The sequence below is a fragment of the Rhinolophus sinicus genome, linkage group LG07 (genome assembly GCF_036562045.2).
Source record: "Rhinolophus sinicus isolate RSC01 linkage group LG07, ASM3656204v1, whole genome shotgun sequence".
Classification (NCBI taxonomy): Eukaryota; Metazoa; Chordata; class Mammalia; order Chiroptera; family Rhinolophidae; genus Rhinolophus; species Rhinolophus sinicus.
In genome coordinates, this window is record NC_133757.1 from 27150565 (window position 1) to 27173065 (window position 22501).

At 35.3% G+C, this 22501-nt stretch overlaps 1 protein-coding gene across 1 annotated transcript in view; it reads left to right on the plus strand.

Moving 5' to 3' along the window:
* Positions 1-22501, plus strand: part of LOC109443880 (uncharacterized) — a 37499-nt gene that overhangs the window by 4902 nt on the left and 10096 nt on the right. Inside the window, exons 2-4 of the mRNA XM_019724763.2 lie at positions 11535-11610; positions 16981-17112; positions 19194-19317. Coding sequence (XP_019580322.2) covers positions 11535-11610; positions 16981-17112; positions 19194-19317 — 332 coding nt within the window. The remainder of the gene's footprint in view (positions 1-11534; positions 11611-16980; positions 17113-19193; positions 19318-22501) is intronic.

The following is a 22501-nucleotide window of genomic DNA, read 5'->3' on the forward strand; positions in this document are numbered from 1 at the left end:
GACCTTCTATCCCACTTTTGACCTTGTATTTTGGCAGCTGGTTTTGCTTTCTCAGAGCAAATAGACTTTCAGACATGAACTGCTACACTGACTGCCATACCAACTTAATTTCATCAGCCAATAGTCTTCTCTCCTGTCTCAGGTGAAAGGGTATTATACCTTTTCACAGCTGATTATATGTGTGTCCTAGATCCCATCGATTCCGTTTCCCCAGGGGCTTGTTTCATCATTTAACCTTGTTTTTCATTTATCTTCCATATACCCTTGCCCTCCCTCCTGGCTTCACCTTCCCTTTCCAACAAAAAAGAGAAAACCCCTCCACTAGGATTACATTCTGATTTCTGCTGTCCTTGTTTTCCTCTCATTCACAGCCAAACTGGTAGAAAGAGTAACCCCCTCCAGCATACCTATTAACACCTCCACCTGCCATGTTCTGGTTTCTATCACCTGTCATGTCACCTAAGACTTTCTAATTGCCAAACCCAGTGTATTTTCTTAGACCTTGGCTCTATAGACCACTTTCCAATGTTGAACTTTTTTTTCCTTGGTTTCCCTAACATCAGTTTCTTTTGTTGTTCTCCCACCTCTTAGAGCATTTTTTTTTCCTGTATTAGTTTCTCTGGCGTCTTGCTCTAATCCCTTTTTTTTCCCTATGACTTTTTAGTCATTTTTTTCTCTTTGGCATATAAACATTGTTTAAGTTTGTCTTAAGAAAAGCAAACAAAACAAACAAAAACTCTTCCTCTGACTGCCCCTTAGCTGTTGCTCTTTAGGGATTTGTCCTTGATCTTTGTCTCTTTTCATTTTGTGTTGTTTTCTTGAGTAGTCTCATAGCTTCAACTACCATCTGAAGGATAATGACTCCCAAATCTATCCTTAGGCCAGACTCTACCCAAGCTCCAGACTGTGAACCCTTAAAGCACCCAGAATATGTAGAGTTCAAAGCCAACCTTGCTTCACAAAACTTATTCTCTTTATTTTTATAACAAAGCCAGTATCTATCTATTCACTCACCCAAGTCAAAATTCAGAACAATTCCGAAGTTTCGTTTTTTTGTAACATCCCCCACACAGTCAGCAGGTTATTTGAATTTGCCTCCTAAACATCTGCTCTTTCCAGCCTACCTTTGTCCTCATTGCTCTGCTTCAGCAGCCGTCCTATTTTGACAGTAACCTCCTAACTGATTTTTTATCTCCAAGTTGTCCCCTTCTGGTTCATTCTTTATACTATCACCAGAGCTGTCTTCCAAAAATGGAGGCCTGACCCCCTGCCTTCAATTCCTCCATATGATAAAATCCGAGCTCTTGCATGACATATGAACCCTGTCTTTTCTTCCTAGGCTTCATTTTTCTACCACTCTCCAGAATGCACATTGTACTAAAACCATTCCAAACTGTTCACTGTATCCTGGGCAGAGCATGTGGCGTCATGCCTCCATTCCTTTGCATGGAATGCTGTCCCTTGCCTTCTTCAACTTTCTGCTCAAGCATTACTTTCTTTGTGATGCCATCCCAATTATCCTCTCTTTCGGCACTGTGTGGTAATTACTTGTTTCTCTCCATCAGACTAAACACTGAAGGCTAATACTGAATCTTTTCGTTCATTAGTACTTAGTAAGTTTGGGTGAATAAATGAGTAGTAATTAGCACAGTATCTTTAGGTAACAGTGAACCACAATTCCTGGATATTTTGGATGATGATCAAATACTAACTTTGGGAAGGACCTCAGACACAATGTGGTCCAGCTCTTCATTTACCACCTGCAGAAAATGAGGGCCAGTAAGGTTAAGGGACTTGAGCAGCTATTCCTCAGACACGTCATACACATTGATGCCTTCATACCTTGTTTCTGTTCTTCCTTCTGCCTAGAATGGACTGTTCTACCTGGCCATGTGCTAGTTGTCCATGGACCTTGTATTTTCAGTGTTTTTTTGCAGAACTTGGACCACCGATATCAGAATTACCAGGAGTGCTTTTTTTTAAAGCAGATTCCTCTGTTATAGTTTCTGTCTGTCTCTATAAAGGAATCCAGGAAAATGCATTTTAATTGAAGTTTCACTATATTAACCTAAGAAACTAGTAGTATCTACTTCCCCATCTCTTTCTCTGTAGAACAGGTGTGCACCACACACACACACACACACACACACACACACACACACACACGGGGGGGGGGGAAGGGGGATGTAAGAGAAATATTCCTTCCAAAATAAGAAAGGAACTGTGTTTAGTATATTACCAAAATCGATAGCTTTCAATAAATCTTTTGTGTTTCCTTTTTGTTACTTAAAAAATAAAAGCAAATTGATCCAAAATTATATAGCAATCAGGACAGAAACTAATTGAAGTTTAGATTTACTGGGATAGAACTCAGGTACTTATTTAAGTATTTACAATACACAGGTGGGTTTGTCCTCTCTCTAGACAGTTCTAGCTCCTTAACTTGCTCAGCAAGGGACCAATCTTATTGTTTGTCTAGATTTAAGAAAAAATAGTGACCATTTGCATGTGCTGAATGCTGTGGGTTTGGCTCTTTATATCTGTGGTCTGAAGATAAAGCCTGTAACTTGTATGGACCCATTGCCAACAAGCAATATAAAATACCAGCACATTAGATTCTTGGGAGAGAGTAGGATCCAGAATTGTCCTTTCTTCACTTTTTCTCAAAAGTTTGACTGAAAGAAGCATTATTTCGGAAGATCATTTCAGGGTTGTGCTGTCCATCCGTTCCTCCTGATGGATCAAGCGGAACCACTCAAAACTTATGTACATGGACTATATTATCTTAATTCATTGACGAATTATTTTCACTGAGTCGTGCTCAAACATGTTAAATGTCACTGTGCACAGTTATATAGTTTATTTTTTTATTTTTTTTAGGATTTAGGAACAGAAAATATTTTCTTTTTGATATTGCCTGATTCTTTTTAATATTTTATAAATATTGTAAAATGTATAAATGATTTCTCTTTTTTTGCTTTTGCTTCTTAGAAGCTGAAAGGTGAATATCTAAACTGACCTTTATGATCTATAGTTTTTGTTGTTTACATATTCTTGATTTTCTACTTTAATTTGTGTTACCAGTGGCTTAAAACCCTTTGTGAAATAAGTGAAATATATACTACATTAAGTTAAATGTCTGGCATTTCAGTTCAGTGTAAAATGTTAAGTTACTGAAGTATTAACCAAAACCTTTGATAACTAGATTGTAGATGGATAGAAAGTAGAATGAAATCCTATTTTTGAAATGGCTTTGAATAAGTTTAAAAAGTGCAATTAAGATTTGATGCCTCTGTCTGATTATTCACTTACATAGCTACATGAATTACCACATTAGCTGATGAGTTAATTCTCAGCTTTCTCAGGAGCTCTAAAAAAATACAACTTTTCGTATAGTTGTATTCTGAGGATATATGAACATGTTCTACCATTTGGAATTGTTAGTATATGGTATTTTTCCAGGCCTAATTGATTTCAGTTGCAAAGACATAATATATATGAAATTTAGTTTTGATGGAACCTGTTGTCAAGAAACAGTGGGGAAAAAAATGATCCTTGCAGCAAATAAGCATTTCATAAAGGTTTAGAAAAGGGAAAGATGGCTATGAGCTATGTTGATTTGAGGTTTCTTATAGGACGTGAGTTAGGGCTTGAAGTGAGACTTGGATTCAGATCAGTGGTTCTCAGCCAGGGACAGTTTTGTCCCCCAGGAGACATTTGACAATGTCTGAAGAAATATTTGGTTGTCACAATTCGGGGTGGAGGGTGCTACTGACATTTAGATAGAGGCCAGGGATGTTGCTAAACATCCTATAAAGCACAAGACAACCTCCCACGACCAAGAATTATTCAGCCCAAAATGTTATTAGTGCCCCATTGAAGATGGTCAGCGAGCCTAGGGAAAGGGACAAAACAGGAAAAGATAAATGAACTTGATGTATTTGTGGGACTCTAAGGAGAACTGCTGGATTGAGAGACATTTTTCATGTGGGATCCGTGGTGAAACGTCAGAGGCAATATGTGGGATAAGGCTGGATGAAATAGGGCCTTGAAAGAGTCTCAGCAGTAATGACAGTGTTTACAGAAAATTTCTCTTACCAGTGAGGTATAGGATGGAATAAATGGGGGAGAATCGGAAAGGCTCAGGAGACACATGATGAGAGACCACTATGGTTATCCAGGGTGAAGTGGTAAGGTCTGCGCAAAGTGGTCAAAACAAAAAGGAAGAGATGGATATAAAGTCGTTTCAATCACTAAGGTTAACAATGAGATTTGAGGATCTAAGGAAAGGGAGGAGACCTAACTACCTTTCCGTTTAGTCTTACACCACTTTCATGTATTCTCGCATCACTGAATTTCACTATCCATCCGTCCTAGAGTGCCAGCTCTCATTGCATTTGCTGTTCCTACTCTATGAATTAGGCTTCTCTTTCTCCATCACTGCTGCAGGGAGTAGAAAACTTATGGAACATTTTAGCCAAGGAAGTGGTGCTGACTGAAAATGTACAGGGTTTCAAGAAGGATTCAAAACTTAACAGATAAAGTCTTGACTTTAAGGCTGATTTCAATTTTCCTAATAATCTGCCTTGTTAGAAAACATCCCTTGGTACCGGTGATCCAATATTTGTTCAGATGGAAATTGATCTATTTATATGCTAAATTATGAGTTATTTGGGTAAAACACTGGAGAAAAAAGTCATAGTGGTTCTTACCTTCTTTTATCTTATTAAATTTATTGAGGTGATATTAGTTAGTAAAATAATAGAGGTTTCAAGTGTACATTTCTATAATACATCATCTATATATCACATTGTGTGCTCACCACCCAGAGTCAGTTCTACTTTCGTCACCATGTATTTGACCCCCTTTACTCTCTTCTGCCAACTCCCTCTCCCCTTACCCTCTAGTAACCACTAAACTGTTGTCTGTGTCTATGAGTTTTTGTTTCTTTGTTTGTCTCGTTCCTTTGTTGCTTTCAGTTTTGTATCCCACATATGAGTGAACTCATATAGTAGTTCTTGACTTTTTCTGTCTGACTTATTTCGCTTAGCATGATAGTCTCAGGATCCATCCATGTTGTCGCAAATGGCACTATTTCATCTTTTCTTATGGCCAAGTAGTATTCATATATATATCACATCTTCTTTATCCAGTCATCTATTGGAGGACACTTCTGTTTCCATATCTTAGCTACCATGAATAATGCTGCTGTGAACATAGGGGTACTTATATCTTTATGGATAAATGTTTTCAGATTTTTTTAGGTAGATACCCAGAAGAGGGATTGCTGGGTCATATATGGTAATTGTACTCTTAATTTTTTGAAGAACCTCCATACTGGTTTTCATAGTGGCTGTACCAACTTACATTCCTACCAGCAGTGTATGGGGTTTCTTTTTCTCCACAGCCTCTCCAACATTTGTTATTACTTGTCTTTTTGATAATAGCTATTCCAACAGGTGTGAGGTGGTATCTTATTGTGGTTTGATTTGCATTTCCCTAATAGCTAGTGAAGGTGAGCATCTTTTCATGTATGTTGACTGTATGTCTTCTTGGGAGAAGTGTCTGTTCAGGTCCTCTGCCCATTTTTAAATTGGATTGTTTGTTTTTTGTTGTTGTTGAGTTGTACAAGTTCTTTATTTTGGATATTAGCCCCTTATTGTAGGTGTTGTTTGCAAATTAACTTCTCCCATTCAGTTGGTTGTCTCTTTGTTTTGTTGATGGTTTCTTTTCCTATGCAGAGGCTTCTTAGTTTGACATAGTCCCATTCATTTATTTTTGCCTTTATTTCCCGTGCCTTTGAGAACAAATCCTCTTTCTAAAAGCATAGCCGCTCCTGTAATATAAAAGGGTTAAGACATTTTTTTTTGTTTTTATGTTGAAGTTTCAAAGGTTAGAAATCATTGAAATGAAGTACTTGGATTCTGTTCCAATCTTACCTTTTCAACTACTTATGTGTATAACTTTGGGTAAATAATTTTATGAAGATTAGCTTTAATTTCCTTTTCTGTAGAATAAGAACAAATGTGTGCTTATTTACATAGGAATGTAATGAGGATGAGGATCTAGTATGGTAGGTAAAAACCTACCATGTTTCCCTGAAAATAAGACCTAGCCAGACAATCAGCTCTAATGCATCTTTTGGAGCAAAAAATAATACAAGACCTGGTCTTATTTCATTATAAGACCTGGTGGTATAATATAATATAGTATAGTATACTATACTATAACATAATATAATACCGGGTCTTATATTAATTTTTGCTGAAAAAGACGCACTGGAGTTGATTGTCCAGCTAAGTCTTATTTTCGGGGAAACACGGTATTTAAAAACATGGCCTTTATGAATGCAAATTATAACCAAATTTTATTTTCATAGGAGTCGGTGCTAAGGTTCTGGTGTGGAGGATTTCTTAAAAATGGAATAAAACATAGTGTCTTAAGAGACTAGCACAGGAATCAGGAAGAAACTCTAAAAAGCTTAAATTTCCACCATGGGGTGATGACTTCATCTTTTTTCAGTTCCTTCTCATTGCCTGTGGAGTACATTGTTCTCATTAAAAAGCTAAAAGCTCAAGGGCAAATCCCATCCCCCTTTTCATTCCTAAGCAAAAAATTTCCTAGTACTTTCCTGTGTTTTTTGCCCCAAATATAGAATGTGCCTTAGAGGAGAAGTGGTAAGACCTAGATTCAAGTTTTGACTTTACCATTAGTTCACTGGGATACTAGGAAACTCCAATCAACTTTTGGTCTCATATTTTTCATATCTCAAATGGGGATAAATAGTACCTCTTCTAAAAAGTGTCTACTCTGTCTATCTCATATAGAGTTATATAAGGAGAAATGAGATACGATTCATGAAAGTTTCTGAAAAAATTGGAAGTCTGGGAATGTAAATTGTTTTTACTACTATTTTGTATTATAATTGTCACTAGAATGTGGTTGAGCTGTGGTTCCACAGATGGCTAATCAGTATGAGTGAAATTACCTCAGTTATCTATACTTTCACTTATTTTCCTATAACTTTCTGTTTAATGTCTCCTAGAATTATTGCATTTATTTATTTGATTATTTGGTATGTGGTATAGATATTATTTTAATCAAGTAAGATAAAGCTACTTGTTATTTTTTAGTGGGGTTTATGGCTCAGGGAAATCATTGTTAATAATGTTTTTTATGGCCACATCCTAATACATCTTTTATTAACTGAGAGTTCATTGAACGTACACGGTACCCACACTGCCACGCCAAGCGCTCTTTGGGGATATAAAGGAAGCATAAGGTCTACTTTCGGTCTTAAAGGAAATCAGAGTATGTATAGTATCTCCTGTGGGGATAAGACTCATAAGAAAAAAATTTAGATATTAAGACATAATAGCTTGCTGAGCTATATGGTTTGTTGAGTTAATAGAAATGGCAGTTTAGAGAAGGAAAAACTCAAGGGATTTTTTTAAGGTAGAGCATTACTGTTATATATTGTACCATCATTTGTTTCTTATTAATTTTATTTAAAAACATCTCAGACCTTCAGAAAAGTTGGACTAATACAGTAAACAGCTGTATAACCTTTGTCCTGGAATCTAATTTGCCACAATTTGCTTGATCTTCATACACATACGCACTTTTTTTTTTTTTTTGAACCATTTGAGGTAATTGCAGAGACCAGGACAGTACACTCCTAAATACTTCAGCATGTATCTCCTAAAAACAGGTATTTCCCTGTATAACCACACATAATAATCATACTTTGGAAAATAACATTGATATAGTATTCTTATAGTCTATATTCAGATTTCCCAATATAATTATAACGGATTTTGTTTTTGATCCCCAAAAGGTCATATATATATTTAGTTGTCTCTTTAGTCTCTAGCTAGAACAGTCTTCTTAATGATACTATTATTTTTTCAGAATCTAGGCCAGTGGTTAGCAAACTATGGCTGGGCTGACCAACTCTTTCTATAAATAAAGTTGTATTCGAAAACACCCATATTCAGCCATGTACATGAATCTATGGCTGCTTTTGCACTACAGTGTCAGAATTGAGTAGTTGCAACAGAGACTGTGTGGTTCACAAGCCTAAAATGTTTACTGTCTGAACTTTTAAGAAGTTTGCTTACCCCTAGTATAGGCAATTTGTTACACATGACCCTCAATTTGAGTTTGCTGATTGCTTTCTTAATTAGATTCAGCTTAAGCATTTTTGGCAGCATTACTACGTTTGTGATGTTCTATCTTTCTTACAATACCATATCAGGAATCACATGAGGTTAATTTGATTTATTCTTTATGATGTTAAGTCATAGGGGAGTTTTGTAATAAAGGAAGACTTTAAGAAAGAAATGGCATTTTAAACTAATCTTCAAATATAGTACTATAGTATATGAATAGGTGGACAGAAGATTTTTCTAGCAGACATTGTCTATAACATCCTTCTGTCCCTAACTTCTATTAACCCCAAATTAGTATTTTCATCCATTTGCATGGTTGGAATGAATGATTGATAGCTTGACAACTTATTGATGCTGTTGGTAGCAAACAGGACATTAGAGGTTTTCTTCATCCAGTCTGTATTTTTATTTGTTTGTTTAATTTTGCAGTGGTAATTGCCTACACTCTGTCCAAGAGTGTTGTAAGCAAGTGGCTTTGGGACTTACACAGTATACTCTAAAGATTTCTGTGTACCCTAGGAGCTTAATAAAATTTTGTCTGTCTGAAAAACCAAAACCCAAAAAGTATTGCATTCCAAAAGCAAACGTGGGGGATGAATATAGATAGATACACTTGCTTTTTTCTTAAAAGTAGTTGAATAGATCATGTAAATGAAGTACCAGTTTATTTAGATACCATTATTTGTACCATTATGGAAACATTAGTTGTGAAAATAAATGAATTGAAAAAAGTGTATGTTATAGTCATATTGGCAGTATTAACAGATGGTCTAAAATTGCTTCTGTATGGTTCCCTTGTATTGTCGATGCTAAGGAACAGCTCCCTGCTGGATGTCAAACCCAACGATGAATATGTTTATAAAATTATAGTCATAATTGACTGTCATTTGTAATGGTGAATTAGATGTGCTGTTGAGGAATGGATAAATGTTAAGTATTCAAGGTCATCTTACTCCACAAGGAAATTCCATCAAAGAAATTACTTTATAAAAATGTCACAGGCAAAAATATAAGAGTTAATGAGTTCTTTAAAGGTGAAAATGAACTCTTATTTAGAATGACTTTGGCTAGAAATCATTTTTTAATTTCTAAAGAAAAGAACCTATTCCAACATTATTCCTTTGTTAATGGGTTTTGGTGGCATTATATTGTATTTAAAAACTTGAGAAACAAATTTTTCAATTCTAGATAAATTATCAAAAGCAAATTTCTGTTCTTGCAAAGCAAAGGACTACTGCTAGCCGCACTTTTTGAAGGATAGTATTGCTGGATATAGAGTTCTTGGTTGACAGTATTTTTTCTTTCAGCATTTCAATGTCATCTTACTACCTTGTGAGCTGCTGATAAGTTAGCTGCTAATCTTACTGAGATCCCCTTGTATGTAATGTGTCATTTTCTCTTGCTGATTTCAAGAGTTTTCCTTCATCTTTGTCTTTTAACAGTTTAACAATGATGTGTCTAGGTGTATATCTCTTTGAGTTTATCCTGTTTGTAGTTTGTTAAGCTTCTCAGGTATTGAAGGTTTTCATCAAATTTGATGTTTTCTGCCATTATTTCTTAAATTTTTTTTCTGGCCCTTTAATCTTCTCTTTCTGGGAGTCCCATTACATACGAGATGTGACAATTAAGTTCGCAAACTTGTTTCAACCATGTTGCTAACCTTTTTTGATATCAGAGGGATTATTCATTATAAATGTGTACCAACTGGACAAACAGTTAACCAGGCTTATTATTTGGCAGTGCTGAATAGGCTGCATGGAAAAGTCAGATGACCTAAAATTTTTGCCAACAATTCATGGCTTTTAGATCACGACAATGCACCAGCTCACACGGCACTGTCTGTGAGGAAGTTTTTAGCCAGTAAACAAATAACTGTATTGGAACACCCTCCCTACTCAACTGATCTGGTCCCCAGTGACTTCTTTCTTTACCCTAAGATAAAGGAAATATTGAAAGGAAGACATTTTGATGACATTCAGGACATCAAGGGTCATATGATGACAGCTTTGATGGCCATTCCAGAAAAAGGGTTCCAAAATTGCTTTGAAGGGTGAACTAGGTGCTGGCATCAGTGCATAGCTTCCCAAGGGGAGTACTTTGAAGGTGACCATAGTGATATGCAGCAATGAGGTACATAGCACTTTTTCTAGGATGAGTTTGCGAACTTAACACATTGTTTGTGGGAAACGAGTAAACTTGTCATATCGCTTCTAGTTGGAACCGGCAAAAATTTTGCAAAGTAAATAAATAGAGACCTCTTTTTAAACTAAAACACTGAAAGTTTCATAGAAAAATATCAAATAGATCGAAAGATATGAATATTTTATGGAAAGTCTAATTTTGGTGAGAAAATGTCAAAAAAGCCACGCGTTACGACGCGATTTGGCGGGAAAATGCCAGCTTACAAAGTGTTAACTGTCAGACCTTGTGTATATGTTAGTGCACTTAACAGTGTTCCACAGGTTTCTGAGGAGTCCCATTTTTCTTCATTCTTTTTGCTTTCTGTTCTTCAGACTGGATAGTCTCTACTTAAAATAGGAATTTCTTAAACTTAAATGTATCATAGTCTAAAACTTAAAATACCAAATTGATGTTCTTTTTAAAAATTGACTCACCACAAGTTACTTAATCTTTCTGTCTTTTTTTCTTGTCTATAAAATGGGACTAATAAAACTCTCAACTGCAAAAAAAAATTGTCTTACCAAATACTGAATGTGGAGTTAGATATTTTTTTAGATAAAATTTGATTATATTTCTCATTTATGCTCATTTTTTATGTAGGTATGCGAAGTATAGTGTATCAGGACTCAGAATAATATTGCAGGCCAATTCCTTGTTTAAAAAGTGCAAAAAAAAAAAGACCACAAACCTATTTTTTTTTTAATCTAAAAATGGTAGTGGTTCAAGAGGGATGGTGTGTGGTTCATGAGGGAAGGTGACATATCAATGAAGTTAACGTGAAGAGGATGTGGGCCGGAGCGACTGGGGAAATTTTATTCTAAGGGAAGGGTATATGCAGAAGGCCAGAAGAAGCAAGAGAAAACATGACATATTTAGAATGAGACAAGTTGCTCAATATGGTAATAGGACCTAAATAGACTTAAAAAAAATAGCAAAATATCATTTGGGGTATTGAAAGTGTATCCAGGAAATGGATGCTTCCTTGTTTATTGTAGAAGTACTGTACATACGTAAAACCTTAATTTTTTTTTTTTGAGGGAGGAAGAAGTTAATTAAATTTCAACTAAGAAAGCAACTAACCAACAAATTAGTCTCTATTTATTTAAAAATGATTTCTTTGTTTACCATCTTGAGTCATTAAAACCTTTTTGTTTTAATTGTAGTTGTTTCTTTTCATTGCAGGTGGAGGACTGTGACACCAATTGGACATCCTCTACCTGGAACCCGATTTATTGCTTTTAAAGTTCCTTTAAAGGGTGTATGTATATTATTTTCTTATTTAATAAGGGGGATTGAGACTAATGTAATCCATGCTTATTTAATGTTATGCTTTCCTTTGTGAAAATATTTGCATGCAAGTTTCCAGCAAATGTTTGACATGGAGGTAACAAACCTTTCACACATACAGTTATTAATTACTGGTGTAAGGGAGTAGTTTTGAATTAATTTTTAAATAATAGCTTTATTGATATATAATTCACATACTGTAAAATTCACCTATTTAAGTATACAATTCAGTAGTGTTTAATATGTTTATGGAGTTGTGCAGCTGTCACCACAATTTTAGAACATTTCATCACCTCCTCAAAAAAAACCCCTATGCTTACTAGCAGTCATTCCCCTTTCTCCTTTCCTCCCACCCCCTTTCCCCTAGGCAACCACCAGTCTCCTTTGTGTGTTCATAAATTTAACTGTTCTGGACATTTCATCTAAACGGAATAATACAGTATCAGTCTTTTGTGACTGGTTTCTGTATCATGTTTTTAAGGTTCATCCGTGTCATAGCATGTATCACACTTCATTTCTTTTTGTTGCCAAATTCAATTACTTTTTAATGGTTAAACTTATTTTACTGAAAACAGACTTAACAAGATTAAATACTCTTGAAAGAAAAGATCTTTAATCCTGATGTTACTAATATTTTGAGTTTTATATTATATCTATTTAAAAGTTATAATCGAAAAAAAAGAGGGATAATTCTTTAGTTCCTACCTCCATAAACAGTCAACATTCTTTTATCAATTTGTCAAATTCTTTGTATAGCATTTCCTAAAAAAATCAAAAGATGCTTGAAACCATGCCATGTTTTAGATGGCCTCAGAATTATGGCAGCTGTATTTTCTCTTGCTTTCTCTTGACCTTGGGAAAGTGTGAGTACACAAGTCTTAATCTTTTATATTTGCCTAATTTAACTCGGATGTTTCTTTTTCAGTGGTGTTTAAGTTACTTTTTTAATATATTGAGATAGAATTCACAAACCATAAAATTCACCCTTTTAAGGTATACAATTCAGTGGTTTTTAATACATTGATTGAGTTGTGTGATCATCACCAGTAATTCCAGATTATCATTTTCATCACCTTAAAAGGAAACTGTACCCATTAGCAGTCATTCATCATTTTCTCCCCCCTCCCCCCCAGCAACCAACCACTAATCTACTTTCTGTCTCTATACATTTGCCTCTTCTGGACATTTCATATGAATGGAATCATAAGTATGTGGCCTTTTTGTGACTAGTTACTCTCTCTAAGCATGATTTCAATGTGCATCATGTTGTACCATGTACTAGAAGTTCTTTTATTTTTATTGCCAAATTGAATTAATTTTTAAAACGTATATTTGGCTTTGTAGTACATTGTGTTAACTGCAGTTTTTTGTTATTAATCATAATACAAAAAGCAAACCTGTTGCACTATCCTTACTTGCATACCACTGAAGAGCAGTAACAGCAGTTTAGGAACATGCTGATAAATTTATAGACTGACCAAAATTATAGATTTACCTCCAGATAATCCATATATAACATTTGACAACAATTTTAAAATTCTGTGTTCTTCTTTGTTTAATATAAACATGGAAACTTAGAACCTTTGTATCTGGGAGAAAAATGAGTATTTAATCAAGCAATGCAGCCTGGTATTATGAGCTGTTTAAAGATGGTAATTTCTGGATTAAAATATTGACTGGCATTTAGCCTGTGACATTGGACAAGTAATTTATCAGAGCCTCAGTTCCAAGATCCCTTTTATTAGGTTGGTGCAAAAGTAATTGCGGTTTTTGCTTTTTTAACCTTTTAAACTACAGTTACTTTTGCACCAACCTAATAATTCTAATGTTGTAATTATATTGTAAGAATCTTGGATTCATTCTGATTACTATTTGATTGAAAAATCCTGTGAGATTTTTTTAATGATAACTCTACTACAAAATTATTTTTCATTCACGGTTAATATTTTATTTAACATTCGATTTGATGCAAAAAAAAATTCCAGTAGACCAAAGCGGGACAATCCTTTTTGAAATGTGCCAAGTCCTTGGTGACAAGGAGTTACATTCCTCCACTTTGTGGCCTATATATCATGTGTGTCCTCTTGTTGACTAGAGTTCCTTTCCAGTTGACTAGTGTTCAGTCAGTATATCTCATTTAATGAAGCAGACTCCCATTCTCCACTTCAATGTAAGAATACGCTTAACTACATTTATTTTAAAGGTAGAATGCACTGGGGCCTGTTTTAAACGTTTTTGCATTATTCCATTTAATTCTCATAACAATCCTATCATGTAAGTACTGTTTTACAGATGATGACCTTGAAGCTTAAAAAAGTGACTTGTCCAAATCACATAATAGTGACAGAACTGGGACTCAAGCCCAGGGTGGTCCGATCGTTTCTAAGCCTCTGATCTTAATCACAAAGACCTTGTCCCAATAGTATGCATTCTGTAACTTCCCTTGTGTGAATGTTTGTGTGCTTTAAATGTAACTCACTATAGACACACCTGTATTTTAGATTCTAATTGTATAAATGGCCTTAATTTGGGTTCCCTCAGAAGCAGACCCAGAGAAAAGGATTTGATTTCAAGTGGTGATCCCAGCAAGCACCATCATGAGAGTTTGACGATGTGAAACAGGAAAGTGAAGGAAGCCAGTAAAGGATGTGTTACCAGGTTATCACTCTGGGCAAGCTCAATCCCTTTTAGGGAATTCAGTTCAGAATACACCTCAGAGTTATCCAACTAAGGGGTAATTTTCCTCAGACTGTCATCTATCTTTGAGATCTTTTCTTGTGGCCATTAAAACTTCTCTGTGCTACGCTGTGCATACAGACCAGAGAAAGCCCTCAGGTGGATAGTCAGAGGTGCTTTTAATAGGATGCTGCAACATGCCTTGTGACATGCTGAAGTGTAATGGACATGGCACTGACAAACAGCTACAGGAACAGCATGCAAGACTTTGAACTGTTTCTGAGGGTTTGTGTGGGTTTTTTTCTCTTCTAGTTAGCATAGCTAATGACCTCGGTTATATCCCTTGATGCGATTATTTTGTGATTAGACTATTAAGCTTCCTGTAAGTGGTATTTGCCTTCACCTAAGGTCATATTAATAGGCATCAGAACTGTACTACCTCATGTTCTGCAGGTCTTTGTAAGCTCTGGACAGTTGGAGGGAATAGGACAGATGATTGATCAGCTTTGAGAAGATATAGAAGCTTTTTTTTTTTCTCTTCCTTTGGAGCAAAGAAGTTCAAAATGTAAATCAGCTAGTCTGGATAACTCTGAGGAAAGTGTATTCCCAAATAACTTGTTTCATAGGGTAGAGGCAGGAAGAAAGATATTAGAAAGAAAGATAGATGTAGGAAGGGCTTAGAAAATACTCTCAAGTCATGTATTTTCAGCTCTTGGTACTTCAAGAGTGAAACATCTGCTTCATACATTCATTTGCAGCTACGTTTATTTGCAACTAGTTTAATTTCTGATCTTATATTTGGTCTTTGAATTAAAGATCACTCAGTGTTTAGAAGCAGAGTGAAGCTAACACATAGAGAAAAAGAGTAAGCCTCATTTCATTTTAGATGTCTGTTCTAAATGTCTCAAACTATTAGAAAGTGGATATGATATTCTTTGGCTAATTCAGCCTTACGACTTCAGGTTAGGATATTTGAAAGAGGAAATTATCTACCTGGATGCATAGTTAATTTTAGAACTAAAGTGAATCTCAGGGTAAACAGTGCAGTAGTTTCCAAATGCTGGTCTTAAGACTACCATTTCTGGTGGCCTCTGAATCACCAGGTGAGCTTAAAAACAGTGCCCAGACTCCACCTCACAGAAAACTGTTTCAGTAGCTCAGGGTGCAGTCTAGAAATTTTTTTGTTTTTTCTAAGTTTCTTCAGGTGATTACAGTGGGCATCTAGGTTTGGGAATCACTGATGGAGTCAATCTACCTTATTTTAAAGATGTATAAACCAGGGCCCAGAGAACTTTAGTGACTTCTCTAAGATTATACAACAAGGTAATAGTGGAACTGTGACTGTACCCACTTTTTATGATTCTCCAGAGTTCTACCCACAATATCACAGCTGTCTATCCTATTGGAAAGAGGGAAGGAGTGCTGTCACAAGATAACAAATGTATTTACACTTCTTTTTTACATGAAGGAAATATATCCTCATACAGAAAATTACAGATGTCAACCAGAATAAATACGATTTTTGCTAATTGGGAAGAATTTTATTAGAACCAAACCCATTAATATTAATTGAATGAAGTACTTTCTGAATTTCTGAAGATGAACATAGCCTGCAGAAGTTCTTCAGGAAATTCCTCCCATAGATTCTAAACTAAACTTCAGTGTAGAGAGTTTTAATTAGTTCTTTTTTGTTGTAGTTGCAGAACCAGTGCCTATAGGCCTTGTGAGTCTTTGGAGATCAGAAATACTCTAAAATTGTGCTATGCAATATGGTAGCCAGCCAGCCACACGTGGCCATTGAGCACTTGAAATGTGGCAAATCCACATTAAGATGTACTGTAAGTGTAAATTACAAGGTAGATACCGAACCTTAGTAAAAAAGAAAACAAAGTAAAATTTCAATTTTTTATTAATTTCATGTTGAAATAATACTTCAGATATGTTGAGTTAAATAACATGTTAAAATTAGTTTCATCTGTATCTTTATTTTTTGAGTGTGGCTACTAGAAAATTTTAAATTTTAAAACATATGTGGCTTATGTTTCCGTTGGGCAGCACTGCTCTAAGAGTTATAAACTATTTTACAGAAATAAAGCATGTGTATTTTATACATCTGTGGAGATCTGATGCAGAGCCTGGTGGATCAGACTTCTCTGCAGGTTCTTCATTCCTCAGCTTAGGTGACCCAAGAAACCCTTAGTTGTTTTGGGAAGCTGAACATGCTCCAAGAAAATAACCGGGAATTCACAATTTCTTCGAATTCTTCTAAGGAGATATAATGACATATATTTTTCTATAGCTCTTCAAAGCTTCCCAAATTATAGTGTTTACATATAACCCTTTGTTTTGGACCCTTTGTACAAAGTATTTTTACTATTATAAATAACGGTGCAGTGAATGTTCTGATACCCAATCTCTTTTTCCCCCACATCTCTAATAGTTGCCTTAGGATAATTTCCTAGACGTAAAATCACTGAAGCAAAAGATGTAAATATGTTTAGGCTCTTCTTACAGCTCTTAATTTGTTAACAGCTTTGTCAGTGTTCCTAAAGCTATGAAAATTCTCACTGATTCTTTTTGCCTTATGTTTTTTTCTCCTTTGTTTTATGTTAAGTATTTACATTTCATCTTTATCATGTAACCTTATTGTTCATTTTCATTATAGGCAGTTAATCAGAGACTTACTCCAACCCAGAAGTTTACACCAAAAGACTTGGTTAGTGCAATAAAAGCACTAAATGTGGAGCTTGGATTAATTATCGATTTAACATATACCACAAGATATTATGAAGTGAAGGTAAAGTTACAAATGTATTTCATTATCATGGATAGGTCTTAAAATAGAAAAGATTTAATATTGTGTTTGGAAAGTGAATTGAGATATCCTCTTGATTTTTTAAATATAAATTTCAGAATTAACCATGTGTAATCTCTTAGAAATCTTCTAAATCCTTCATATAATCATACAGTATATTCTTTTCTAAAATCTTGGATTGTGCAAAGAGAAGAAAAATGGAATTTTATTATTTTAAGAGAACAAAATAACTAGAAGTAAGAAATGTATTAATAGATGGACATAGAAAAGGAAAGCAAAAAGTGAACAGAAAACAAAAGAAAGGAAAAGAGTGTATGATGGAAAAGAAAGCAAAAGAGGAAAAGATAAAGAAAAGGAAAAAACATGAGACAGGTGTTACTCCACAACAGTGTTTTTCGAACTTTCTTTAGCATCAAAATCATTTCCATTAAACCTTGCTCTGAAGTCCATTATATGAAGCAAGTAAACGAAGTTGTGCTGATTGAAGTAGGAGATTAAGGACCCACTAGGCCTCATCATCATCCTCTAGTCCCCCCCGCCCCATCCCTGATCTTAGGGACAGTACTCCCTGCCCACCCCCCATCCCCAATCTTAGTGAGCAAGAGTTTTAAAACCTTGCTCTAGAGGAAAATAACTTTTGAACCTTGCTATTCAATTGGATTGGTGCCATCAAAGATGTCATCTCTCATTTACCCTGATTGACATTTTGTCTTGGATACGTTGCTGCCATATCATAGTTCAACATACATAAAACTAAACATACATTCATTTTTTAAACACCACCCCTTCCCAAAAATACAAATTAGCACTCTCTCGAGCTGCCCTGTTTCTCCTCAGCCTGTCAGGTTTTAATCCCTTGAGTCTTCTGTCCTGGTACCTTACGTCAGATCAAGGACTAAAACCTGTAGATTTTTCGTTGTGAAATGTATCTCAGATTCTCTAGGTGTTTCACCTGATATCTCAGCAGCTAGTCTTTTCCATTCTTAGTTGTCCTTAAACAAAATTTTCATGCCAGTTCTAGTTTCTTTCTAAAAAAAGTCTTCATTCTCTTTGCCCTCCTCCCTGTTTTTAATGTATCACATGTAAATTCCTCTCCCCAACTTGTGAGGCGCAGTTTAATCTGGTCCCCCTCTCACCTTAACTCTTCTCAGTCCCTTACAACATACCATCTCCTCTAATTAGGTATATCTCTGCACTATCTCATGAACATTCTATGTTCATTCTTGATTGTGTGCCTCAAATCATTCCATAAACTTGGAATTTTTTTCTCTCCATCCTTGCCCAAAATCCACCTATTCTTCAAGGCCTAGTATTTACAGCCACTGCTGAACTGCTGCACATATAACCAGTTGTTTTATTCAGCATGTAAATGTTCAAGGGTGATTACCCTGGGTTTTCCAAATATATTATCTGCTCCTAAGATCTGATCTTACACATTTACACTCATTGCCAACATTGGTATTCTTTAACTGAGTCTTGTTAATTGATTAATTGATTTTACTTAAATGATGAAATTAGTCCTTTTTGTTCTTAGAGCCTCACTTATACTGGGAGTGCCAAAAAAAATGTATACACATGAGTTGTATTCATCTTTTGTTATTGGTATATATTGGGTATTACAATTTTAATGTAGTTTTTTCCTTTCTTAAAACGTGTATATATATTTTTTGGCACCCTCTGTAGATTCTCTTGCATAATTTTAAATCAGTCAGGGAAACATGTAAGCACTTTAAAACAGGCTTACTAAACATAACCTAAGCTGACATCTGGAATCCTAACACCAATTGTGGAGTTAACACTAAGTTTGTATATTAGGTTGACCCTGTGTCTGATTAATCATTTGAATCCTTAACTCATGATTATCATGTGCCACTGGGAATTGGGCTTATTTTTTAGTGTCTTTCATGTAGTATTCAAGAGTTCTACACAAATTGGTCTAAAGTGTGCCTTCAATGTAATCATTGTACCCTATTTTTAAAATACTGAATTATGAGTTTTATTGGGTTGAAGAATTTGTTTTTAATAACTTGTAATTGTTGTGTTCTATTTTCCTTTGTTTCTAGGACTTACCTAAAAGTGTTCATTATAAAAAACTTTACACTGTTGGACTTGAAGTCCCTGATAATACTACTATTCTGCAGTTCAAAAAGTGCGTGAGAAAATTCCTTTGGGAAAATGCAGAAAATGGTAATTAGCAATGTTTGATAGAATCCAACTGTTTTTACTTGATTGATAAAGATTATTTTAGTAAAAATTATTATAGATCACTTAAACGTGATACACGTATTTTGCTCAAATACTTCAAGTTGAAAGGACATTATCAAAGATTTCCCATTATAATGTGTGCATGTCCCTTATTTTAAGAAAACTTGCTTTAGGGAAAGTAAAGCATACAGAAATGGTACATTGAGAGATGAGTATTTGCTTTTCAAATAGATCCCCTACAGCATTCCTTATATGCTGATACCCTGAGAACACATAAAAATGTAAGTCAGTATTTAAAAATTGACTTAGAAATAACTTTTCTTGAAAGACTGTATATCATAAAGTAAGGTACATCTTAGTCTTTTCGGTGTACAATTTGGCTTTATACAGAAAAGAAAGCTAAAACTTAAAAACTTGTAAAAACCTTTTTAACTCCATGAATCTATGGGGAGATGGGGGGTCTTTCCTAAATAAATAGAGGTATATGTAAACGTGTATTTATGAGGATGTCCATTGGTATGTTTATAATATTGAAAAGTTGGAAAGCTCCTAAAAGATCATTAACATGAAATTGGTTAAATAAATTATGGCATGTACATACACATGGTATATACTAGGCAGATGTTAAAGCCCAAGTAAAAGAAGAATATTTAGTCATTTGGCAAAATGCTTGTGAGATACTTTTAAACGACAGCATCATTATATAATTGTATTTACAAATAATGGACAAACATATCCTAAAGGATAAACATCATAGTTGTCCTTTTCCTGTATCTGCTTGTTACAGAAAGAATTACAGGGGCTAAATAATTACAACAGATGCCAATTCTCCCTTACCTATCTGCAGGAATCTCCTGAAATAAGCAATTTTTTTTTACATCCAGAAATGTAAAAGAGACAAGAAACCCTTTTTTGGGTGGGGGGAGGGGTGAATGAATAGAAAGAAAAGGGTGAAATTTGTAGTGCCTACCTAGTCTCCTGGCCTTAGGGAAGAAGAATTTCAAAAGACCAGGGCTACTTCTTCTTGGGAAGTGACTTATTTCAGATGCATTGCTAATGGCTGCTCTTTAACCAGCTGTTTAGTAAGAGCCTGGGAAGTAGAATTGGTTTCCTGGTTTTAGGCTGATCAGAATGGTTACGATGTCAACCACAGCAGCCTTGTTCTGGACCCAGGGCTTCTCATTTTACTCTGTCCCAGCAAATCGAAAAGAGCTTCATTAGTTTATTTTCTCCAAAGATTAGGCAGAGGGGAGGGGGCACTAAGTGCTGTTAGTTCAACTGTTTATATTAGGGAGACAGATTGAATGAACCCTGTTCTTACTGGGTTCCGCCAAGCAGCATAACGTTGCATTTTAGTCTGTGATACCAGAAAGTTTGTGATGCTTTAGACACTAGAACATTGATCTGATCTTAGGCTCTTAATTTTAAAAACCAAGTAGAGAAAAAAAAGTTTCGTGTATGGACTGAAAAGATATACATCCCTTCTTTATCCTTATCGCCAAAGTTAGTCAGCGATAGATCTTGAAGAAATATTCTCTAAATTCCAATGGAAATACTCAACTCTGGCTTAATGTATAGTCCTCATTCTCATCTCTTGCATGTTAGAAAAAAATACCTCCACAGTGTGGATGGGTGTTAGCATGGATTGATGATTAAGGGTTTCAGCTAGGTTCTCAATGCTGCTTTGCAGTCTTCTCCCTATCCCTAGTCAGCTCACTTGTCTGCTTCCAAATCTTGCCTCTGTACCATATTCATTTTCCTCGTTCTTAGCAGTAATATAGCTTCCCACTTCTCAGTGAAAAGAGAGGACATCAAGTATTATATCCCTTCCTCGCTTATCTTACTGTATTGTATTTTCATAATCTTCCTTCCCTTTGCTTTCTTAAGAAAAGCAAACTAATTCTCTACCTTTACTGGACATTCTCTCCAATCCTGCCTTCTGCAGGACATTTTTTCATTTATTCTCATCTCTATAATATCAACATAAAAACATGCACAGGTCTCCACTATCTTAAAGTAATACCCTCTTCTCCATCTTGCAACCTGATTTAGTCTTTCACTCTGTTTCCCTTCCTTTACTGATTATGCTTTTAATTAAGAAGAGTTTTCTCTACTCATTGTTTCCGTTTCTTTTATTCCCATTCACTAAAGAAATTCTTACCACCTTTAATCTGATTTCTACAACCCATCCCTACCTTGCTTGAATCTCTGTATGTTTAACTTCTGTTGTTCATTCCTTCCTTAAAAGTTTTTTCTTTTTACGATACTGTTTTTCTTATTTTTCTTCTACTTATCTAAATGTTTTTTAGTCTTCTAGCTGTCTTGTTTTTCATTTATTTGTTCCATTCAAATCCATAATACCTAGTGTTTCTCAAGATTCTGTTCTACTTTTGGCAACTGCAAAGCTGGGAAGATCCCAGTCTGGTTGAGGACATCAGATCTCATTGTCTTCTCAGCCCTTAGACTCTTTCCCCAAGACCTTCAATGAGATGGTTTGATTTAAAAAAAAAAAAAAAAAAATAGATCTGTCCGAAGCTCTCTTTTCACTCAATTCACTTTGTCTCGTCTTTTCCTGTGGCTTAAACTTTAGGTACCCAAATCTATGTATCTAGCGCAGACCTTTGAACACTGAGCCCTGTCCGTATTCAAAGACATCTAGTATCTTCACCAAGGGGTTCATCTGGCACCAATAAACTGAACATGTCAAAAACTGAACTCTCTCTTTTCTCCAGATCTACTCCCATCCTCTCTGATCTTAGTTATTATGATTATTATAATGGCCTCCTAAGTAGATTTCTTGCCTCTCCTCCCACCAATCATTCCCCCAAACTTCCAATTTACCTTTCTAAAATGCACATCTTATCAGGTCACTCCCTTGAGTCCTTCAGTGGCATCCCATCTAATAAGCACCAGATTCCTTAAGGGGACATAGGATGTTTCATGGCTTGATTCTTGACCTCCTTTCTTAACAGTCTCATAAGTCTGTTTTACATATACTTCACATGTCTGTTTCCCACACATTATACTCCTTGCCTTTACATGTACTATTACTGAAATGTTTTCCATCTTGTTCATGTGGTGATTCCTCATATTTCTGAAGATTATCTAAATGTTTCTTTCAAACATTCCCTCTGAAACCTTCTTTCCCCCAGTATGAAATTAAGGG